Below are 9,622 nucleotides of genomic sequence, written 5' to 3'. Positions count from 1 at the left end.
AATGGGCATCATCACTAATTTGGAGTCAAGGTGGAGATTGTTGGGAAAGTGACTCAAAATTGGAGTTTGGAGGCCAAAATTGATGTTTGCTGAAAGTACAAATCGGTGGCCGATTTTGGCTGCCTTTTGGGAGGCTTTCTGTTCGGGAAAAATCGGTGGCCGATTTGGAAAATCGGTGGCCGATTTCGCGTGCTGTTATTTTTCAGAAACGTATTTTTGGGCCAGATTTGTTACAATTTTATGGGAGTTCCTTTTACTATAAATATAGGCCTTGTATCAGACTATTTTGAGAGAGAAAGAGGGGGCTGAAACAAGGGTTTAGAAATCAAACTAGGGTTTGTATAGAGTTTGTCTCTTGGCAACAAACTAGGGTTTGAAGGTTGATTCACCTTGGAAAACACTATTAGGATTGAGTCTCTTGGTTACGGGAAGAGGCTGGGATTTGGGTAGAATTAGGCGGGAGACTTATTCTTGTAACCCATTGAAATCTCTTTTGTAACGTTACTCATCATATAGTGGAACGGAGGGCTGCTCTCTCCCCCAGACTAGGTCAATTTGGACCGAACTGGGTAAACAGATTCTGTGTTCTCTCTTCCTTTTTTTTTTTTTTTCTCGCTGTTGTTTTCTACTTTTGGCTTGTGTTAATTGTTCCATACACTTTGATTTTGGTTGCTTAATTATCCCTTGCTCCACACATCAAGTTGTTATTGGTGTGAGTTTTTCATCGAATTCGCAACATACATCAATTTTAAATCAAGCATATAATAGTCATGAATTTTAACATTTAGCACAAGTGCCACATATGAGTGCACATAAGAACATAATTATCCATGGGTGTTTTTGCCAATTTTGATCCACATGTGACACCAAATGTCAGAGAGACATGGATAATTTCTAAATACTTAGTATCCTTTCTTTACCGCGATGCCAAACTCAGCTACAATATCTTTGGTCAATTTATATTTTTTCTCAAACACTTTTTGAAACAAAATAACTATAAAATAAATTAGCATTTCAATTACTGTTAAAATTGTTAACGTTGCACTTCTCTTGCAACTTTTTTTTTGTTACCATTGCATATTAATGAGTTAAGACTGTTGAACTATTTTACTGTTAAAATAACTATATTTTTGTTCCCTAAAAAAATTATATTTTTGTTATAAAAGTTAATTTTAACTATCTAATTTTTCATTTACATTTTTTCTATATTTGAACTATTTATTTTACCTCTTTATATCCTTCAATTTTTTTTACCCCTTTTTAATTGCTTCTTCTATACATTTCATTTGCAAAATGAACCCCAATCATCATGATTTTTGGTCCAATTTCATGCAAAATTTTGGCTATTCTCCATTCAAGTCCGGCCCTAGGCATAGGCCGAGAGTGCGACGGCCTAGGGCCCTAAAAAAAATTACGATAGGAGATGTATATAGAAATATTTGGTTTTTCAAGGGTGTGTATAGCAAAGATTACTGAAAGGCCCATGTTGAAAGGCTGTGCTGAGGCCTGTTAATGTTTATGACTCTTTTGTCTCAATTTACTATATGTATCCTATTATATTCAAAAATTTCTATATACACCCTCCCTATAAATTTTTAGTTTTTCTTAATAATGTGCCCAAAAAATTATTATCAAATAAATTTGTGATTTGCTCAAAAAAAAAAAAATTGTGATATTTTTTTGGGCCCTTTGTTTCTAATAATGTGCCTCACTAATATTAAATATATTTGTCATATTTATTATCCAATAAATTAGGAATTTTATAACAAAACAAATTATATTTTAGTTGAAAATAAGAGTACTAGAGAAATTACTCTTAATGTTGTCTTTCAAATGTTCCAAAAAATTAAATTATATCATTATGCTAAATCATGTGAGACGAATTTAGGATCATGTGGCCCACTCTTCTTTTTTGGTAGTAAAAAGCGGGCAAAAAACGAAAAAAAAAGACATGATAAAATCACAATGAGTTAAAAAATTATGATGTATTATGTAAGGGGTCCTTTTCTCATATTACGCCTAAGACCTGTAAAACTCTAGGAACGCCCTGTCTCCATGTATCCTAAATTAACAAAGTGTACCATCCTTTGAAAATGATCCAATATCGCAAATCCAAATCATAACCTAAACTTTCAAAATTCAAATTCTTTCACAAATCCACAAAATAACCAACACTCTGAAAATTACCCATATCATACATCGCCTTACCCCTATCAACAATTTTCTTAATCAAAGAGTCCCAATATGCCTCATGGGGTTGAAATGGGTAGTAGTGGTATGTAATTAAATGATCAAGAGCTTAAAACACCACATCAATGTGGCTTGAAAACTATTAATCTTAATGAAGAAGTTGGAACTACATCAGTTGTGAATACTTCGAAAGTGAGATTTCAACCAAAGAATGATGAACTTCTCATTCAATCATGGCTCAATATTTCAAAGGATCAAATTGTTGGGATTTATCAATGAGGAGATAGTGTTTGGAAGAGGATTGGTGAAGTTATAACAACCATCACAACAAAAATTTTCAAGAGAGCAAACAAACGACACTAAAAGGTCGATGGCACACAAAGATTAATCCCTCTATTTAAAATTTTGTTGGGTGCTACAAAAATGTTGTCGCTCTAAAGAACAATGGTAGCTCCGAGAGCGACATCATTCGGCAGGGGGTAAACTAAAATTTTCTCAAATTATAGGAGGGGGGGGGGGGGGGGGATTTCGCCATGAAGGTCCAAAACCAAAACAATTTTTTTTTTACAAGGACAAAAACAAACAAAAAAAATTACAGGATGGAAAACCGGAAATGACCTATATTCCAAGGGGGGTAAAACACCATTAACCCTATTTATTACCAAGACATACATGAAAAGTTCACATTTGAGAATGCATGGAGATTATTGAAAGATGAACCCAAATAGCTTGCAGGTTCATCAGAACCTTATGCAAAAAGAACAAAGAATTCAGCTTCTAGGGCACATTCGTCATATTTTAACCCACTGACACAAACAAGTGAATACAATCCACCATCACGTCCAATCGGTCAAAAGGAAGCCAAAAGGAAGGAAAAATAAAAGCTTGTGGAGATGTCTACTCCAAAATTTGATGCTTTGAAAAATGACTTGAACAAAAAATTTGAAATAATGTTAGGGTTTGCATCTGATTATGCATATATTAAGAGTGAAAAAGTTGAGATAGAGAGGAAAAATGTTGATGCAGAGCTGCAGAAGGCTGAGAATGATAGGGAAAATATGAAGATCAACGATTTAAAAATATTCTCGAAAGATACATCAAATATGAGTCCAAGGCAACTACAAGATTATAAATTTTTATGTGGCGTGATTATAAATAAATATAGACTTCATTGATATTATTATGTATGTTGGACGTGATCAATCAGAGAGATATTATAATTTTTAGCATATGACTAACAATTTCTATGTATGTTGGACTTAATTTTTTTTTTTTTTTTTGCTAAGCAAGGAGATAGGGCAGGCATCAAGAGGGAACACCGACATCCCAACTAGGTTGGCACCCCGGGATCCCTCCATCCTATGCCGCCTAACTCTAAAAATTTATTAAAAAGGGGAAAAACTGTACAAGAAGAGGGGGGGGGGGGGGGACTAGGCCAATACCCTCTGAATCAAAAACAAAGAAAAAATGCAGCAAACGACAAGCACCTAAGGAAACCTGTAATTAGGCAAGCCTATTATATCACGAAAAAAATCTAGACCTGAATGGAATGACCCCTATTTGCTAACCTGTCTGCACAACAGTTACCTTCACGAAAAATGTGAGAAGAAATAATCTGAATTCCAAGGCTACGAGCATTGTACCATCAGTTACGAAGCAAAATTGGAATTAAGGAAGGATTTGAAAAAATCAGCAATGCACTAGTTGAGTCGCTTTCCAACCAGACATTCCACCACCTATTAGTTGTCGCGTGCTCCATGGCTAAAATAATAGCCAGAACTTCAGAATGGAAAACTGAAGCCTCACCAATGTTACAGCAAAAAGTACCAAGAAAGCCTCCCATAGAGTCTCTAAACAGCCCTCCACAAGCCGCAAGACCAGCAATCACGGAACCATTAGTGTTAACTTTCACCCAAGGAGAGGTAGGAGCTTTCTAAAAGACCGGAATGATTTATTTTACGTTACGACAATGGAAAGCAACCGCAAAAGAATCTAGAAAATGAGAGTCTGATGGCAAGCATTTTCCCAATGAGGTATTACCAGACAACGCCACCAAGGAGTGAATGCGCACCTTTGAGGAATGAAAGGTTGTAGCTTTAGAGGAAAACCGAATATTATTTCTAGCTATCCAAATTGTATGAACCGTATGAATGACTGCTGCTAGAAAAATATCCGCAAACTGAGAAGAACACTGAGCAGGGATGCAAGATAGGAGAGAAAGGGCCGAAGTGAAATCAATTAAACAATTGAGTTTACCACCAAGCCAATTCCATAGGTCCGTTGCAAAAGGGCACTGAAGAAATAGATGGTCAGAAGTTTCAGTTGTATGTAAGCAGAAGCAACAAGCAGAAACAATTATACAACCCCGAGTCCGAAGATTTTCATCTTTAGGCATTTTTCTATGCATCAATCGCCAAAAAGTAAAAGAGTGAGAAGGAGGGATACACCCCTTCCAAATCAGTTTCGCCCATGGAAGCTTAGGGGATGCCGGTTTAAAAATGCAAGCGCCATTTTTGAGGATAGTTTACCATCTGCAGCATGAGACTAAACAAAAATGTTCGGGAGAGGAACACGTGGTAAATCAATTGAGGCAAGCCTATCAGTCACGTCCTCAACCATAAGAGTTGGAGGCAAATTCCAGCCGCCATCAAGAATAATGTCCGACACTTTTCCGGTGAAGCCAGCATGGAAGAATGGATCCACATCAAATAAATCAACAAGAGGTACACCAAGCCAATTGTCATTCCAAATGGAAATATTCACACCCGTGCCCACGATCTACAAAGAATTAGCAATAACATTAGAGAAAAATCTACGCTTCATAAGGGCTGCCCATTACGAGTCAGTGCCTATAAGGTTCCAAGCTAACTTTAAAATTAAGGCCTCATTAATCATGCGGGTTGGCTTCAAATCCAAACCACCTTCCGCCCACGGACGACTAATACACTTCCAAGAAACAGTGCAAACCTTTCGAGAAAGAACATCACCACTCCAATTGAAATTCTTAATCCAACTATCTTATAAACGAAGCAAGCGTCTCGGCCACATATAAATATGAAAGGGGTAGTGTAGCGTCCGTTTCGATTATTTAATTATTTTAATGAGTTTTAGAATATATTTATATGATTAGTGTGATTTATAAGATTTATGTGATTTATATGATTTTAGAGAAATTTATGAGACGTTGTGACTTATTTTATTGTTTAATAAAATAAGATTCGAAAATAAAATAAATATTAAGTTGTGGGGTTATTTAGTGTAGAAATATATTTGTTATTCAGTGAAAAAGTATATTTGTTATTTGGTGTTAAAATATTATATACATATATATTTTGATGAAATATGCTATTATGTGTTATTTGATGTATTAATATTATTAAGTGGGAGAGAGATATATATTTAATTTAGAAATAAATAAGATTATGAGGAAAAGAGTAATTTTGAGGTGTAAGAGAAATTAGATGAGGGGTTATAAATAAGAGAAATTAGGTTTAGAAAGACATAGAACGTACGATCAGTTTTTGGAGAAAACAAGGTTTAGAGAGCAGAGAAGAGAAGAGAAGAGAAGACAAAGAGAAGAGAGAAGAGACTGCATTGATTGTTAAGGTAAGAGTGAGACTATCATTCGGTAATATTAAGTTTGTAATTCTGAATTTGCAATTAACATGTTCTAGGATTAGTTTGTGAGAATTTGCGAATTAAGGTTCTGAGAGAGAATTGATGATTAGATGATGAGAAGTTGTTAGATTGATGTAGAAATTGTGTACAAACCTTAGATAATCCATGGGTAATCATAATCATAGAGCTTGAAGTGAATTTATGTTGTTCTTGAAGGTTTTCAAGAAAAATGGGTCAAATGGTGATTTTTGTTGAAAGGGTGTTTTAGTTCAAGTTTTATATGGATTTGGGTGTCTTTTCATGTTTAGAAACGTTTAAACAAACTTTGGGACCAAATTTGGGCTTAGGGGATTCAAAATTGGGATTTTGGGATGAAAAATGGAGTTTTCCCGAGAGCTATCTCTAACAGCATTCTCTCTTTCATGTTTTTGCATCTTTTTCACACATTTCAGTTTTGAATTGGCTTTAGGTGTAAACACGAAAGTTGTAGGTATGGATGTTAGCTTTCTAATGCCGTTGGTTTGACTTCAAAAGGATTTATAGAACTTGAGTTATGGTCAAATTACTGCACAGGTCACAGTGAATTTTTATGGACTTTCAGCACAACTTTTCCGAAGTTAAAATGAAAACTGGTATTGATAGGTACAAAATTAGTCTTAGGCGTAAACATGAAAGTTTTGGATAATTTTGTTAGCTTTCCAGTGGATTTGGTTTGACGTGAAAATGATGTTTGGTCTTTGAGTTATGATGAAAATACTACAATGAGGTCTTAGCGAAATTGCACAGTGACAACATTCTCTGTTTCATGTTTTTGCGTTTTGTTCATATGTTTCTGTTTTGAATTGATCTTTGTTGTAAATATGAAAGTTGTTGATAATTGTGATATCTTTTTAGTAGCCTTGGTTTGACATGAAAATATGTTGTGCATGATTATTTATGTTCTTACAAAGATGCATGATGAATTGTTGATACTTGAATACGATGTTATATGATGAATTGTTGATGTTTGAATATAATATTAATGATGATCTGTGAAGTTGTTATAAGATGATTTAATGTTGTTACTGATGATATATATAATCATATATGCATTATGTGTTATTATGATGCTTATGTTGATGTGATGCTTAAGATGCTATTATTATCATTTGATACTATTATGTTGTGATGCTGATATGAAATGAATTTATAAGTGTTGCATATGTTGTTGTTGATCTTTATTAAGATGAAAATGTCGGTAAAAGTCAAGAAGTTATAAGATGTTCATAAAGTTTCTAAGACGTAAGATGTTGAGTCCATGCATACTCATTTAAAGACAAGGGCTTATGCCCTAGGAGCTTTTGCTCAACGACGATGAGGGCTTATGGCCTAGGAGTATATTTATGCTCAACGACGATGAGGTCTTATGCCCTAGAATGGTACCACATGCATTTGCATTATTGAGATGATTTAAGATGATAAGAGTTGCATAGTCGAGTTGAAGTTGCATAATCGAGTCAAAGTCGTCACGTTGTTAAGATTGATTAATGAAGTTGTTTATGATGAATGATTATGAAGTTGTTTATGATGATTGATTAATGAAGTTGTTTATGATGAATGATTACGAAGTTGTTTATGATGATTGATTATGAAGTTGTTTATGATGATTGATATGTTGATGATGTTTATGTTGACGCTATAATGCTACATGATTATTATTATGATATGTTGATGATATGATGCTATATGATTTATGATATGATGCTACATGTTTATGATGATATGATGCTATATGATTTATGATATGATATGTTGATGAAGTTTAAGTTGTTAAATGTAATTGATGAATTATATGCTTAATAATGTTGTTTGTGAAATCTCACCCCTTCTGCTTGAAAATGTTGCTCTTCGTATGAGTAACTTGCAGGTAACCAAGATTAGTTGCGGTCGTGAGTGGACTCCTCACAAGTGTGTGTCTTAGGTGCTCTGATACGTAACGGGATAGGAATTTTGTCATTGTTTTCTGTTCCTTATGTATTACTTTATGAATCTTTCAAGAATTGATGTTGAACTAAGTTTTATGAGATTTTATGTTGAAGCCCTTGTGCCAAAGATTATTTAAGATGTTGAAATAATTCCGCTGCGAAGTTTTAAATAATATGTTGTTGGATTTTTGAAGGATAAATATTTATTATTCCGTTTATGATTTTATGAAAAGAAGTGTGACACTACGTTTAAGTTGATAAACTCTGATTTATTTTAAGAAATTTTTATGTTGGGAAAACGGGGTGTTACAGGTAGACCAACATTCCGTGAATAATAGACTTAACAAGTTGAACACGACCCATGATGGAAAGAAGAGAACCCTTCCAAGTAGGGAGCTTAGTCTTGATCCTGTCGGTGATCATTTGAAAGTGGAGACAACCTTCGGCTTGCCTTGAAAAATAGGGCATCCCACATATGTGAAAGGTACAGTTCCCACATAAAAACCCAACATGTCTGAAATCATCTGAACTCTCATGGAATTCATAGCACCAGTATAGAATCGACTCTTGGCATTATTAATAACCTGACCAGACACCTCTGAATATCTCTGAAAAATATTAAGAAGAGTGCGGATATTACGCTTAATTCTTGTACAAAAAATCATAACATCATCAGCGTATAAAATGTGGGTGGGTAAAGAGACCCCACGATAATAAGACATAGGGAGGAGACTCCCTGCTGCTGCCGCCATAGTTAATGCTCTACTAAGGACCTCTTCAGCAAGACAAAATAGTAACGGGGACAAAGGATCCCCTTGCTGAACCCCTCGTGAACAAATAAAAAAACCCACAGCCTTGCCATTCGCTAGCACTGACAACCGTGCTGATTTCAAAATAACCAAAATCCAATTCACAAATTTCAGCAAAGCCGACCCTCCTTAGGACCTCAAGCAAGAAATTCCAGTCCAAGGTGTCAAAAGCCTTGGCGATATCAACCTTCAAAGCTACATTACCTTCGTATTGCTTCTTCTCAAGAGAGTTAATCGCTTCAGATGCAAGAATAACACATTCAAATATATTACGGTCACGGATAAACCCACACTGCTTAATGGAGATTATCCTCATAGTGATGGGCACCAATCTTTCTGCAAGAATTTTAGAAATTACTTTGAATTGGAAATTTACAAGAGCAATAGGACGATAGTCCCCCATTACCTGCGGCCCTGACACTTTCGGAACAAGCACAATCAAATTGTTATCAAAATTATCAGGAAGCACATCTGTAATAAAAAACTCTTGAACCGACCGTATCACATCATTACCCACAATGTCCCAATAAGTTTGATAAAAATGGCCACCGAAACCATCTGGTCCCGGGGCTCCATCCCCATTAAGAGCAAACACCGCATCCTTTATCTCGTCGCGTTGAGGAACACGCATCAACATTTGATTTTCAGCGACTGACACCATAGAAGGAATAGTTTCCTCAATCAAGTTATTAGAAACACAATTATTAGCAACCGAAAAAATGGACTGAAAATAATTGACCACATGTACCTCAACATAATTATTATTTATGTTGGACTTATTTTATCTTTTATATTTTTAGTATATGAATTATAAAAAAAGCTTCAAGAAATATGAGCAGTATATTGCATCCAATGTTTAAGACGTATTATTGTATAAGCAAGAACTAAATAAAATGAAATCTTGCAATCATATTAAAGTATTTGAAATGTGAATTGTATATAAACCCTATTACAATATTTAAAATCATCAATTTTTTTGAAGAAGCTAAACTATCCCACCTAAATTGGCACCGGGGAGAATCGAACATGAGACCTCGAGGA

At 34.9% G+C, this 9,622-nt stretch overlaps 1 protein-coding gene and 1 pseudogene across 1 annotated transcript; one reads left to right on the top strand and one right to left on the bottom strand.

Annotated features, from left to right (window-relative positions):
- The first annotated feature begins 2,244 nt into the window (after window positions 1–2,244).
- Window positions 2,245–3,365, top strand: LOC146923330 (glutathione S-transferase T3-like; annotated as a pseudogene).
- A 470-nt stretch (window positions 3,366–3,835) lies between these two features.
- LOC146923329 (uncharacterized) lies at window positions 3,836–9,242 on the bottom strand. Its single transcript, XM_085711687.1, has 4 exons — window positions 8,652–9,242; window positions 8,213–8,380; window positions 4,762–4,968; window positions 3,836–4,123 (listed from the first exon to the last, which is right to left on the bottom strand). Exons 1-4 carry the CDS (start codon window positions 9,240–9,242, stop codon window positions 3,836–3,838), a joined length of 1,254 nt encoding a protein of 417 aa, XP_085567813.1.
- Between the last annotated feature and the right edge of the window lie 380 nt (window positions 9,243–9,622).

Source organism: Medicago sativa, chromosome 5 (assembly GCF_051527215.1).
Source record: "Medicago sativa cultivar Bolivia chromosome 5, Bolivia_mono, whole genome shotgun sequence".
Lineage (NCBI taxonomy): Eukaryota > Viridiplantae > Streptophyta > Magnoliopsida > Fabales > Fabaceae > Medicago > Medicago sativa.
Note: the sequence above shows the minus strand (reverse complement) of the source record. Positions and strands in the feature narration are given on the sequence as shown.

Excerpts from the sequence above, each read along its gene's own strand:
- LOC146923329 (XM_085711687.1), bottom strand. The coding sequence starts at position 9,242 with ATGGTGTCAGTCGCTGAAAATCAAATGTTGATGCGTGTTCCTCAACGC. Across the intron at positions 8,381-8,651 it reads GTTATTTTGAAATCAGCACG|AGATATTCAGAGGTGTCTGG; the intron begins GTTGTCAGTGCT and ends AATATTTTTCAG. Across the intron at positions 4,124-4,761 it reads CCTCAATTGATTTACCACGT|AAAGCTCCTACCTCTCCTTG; the intron begins GTTCCTCTCCCG and ends CCGGTCTTTTAG.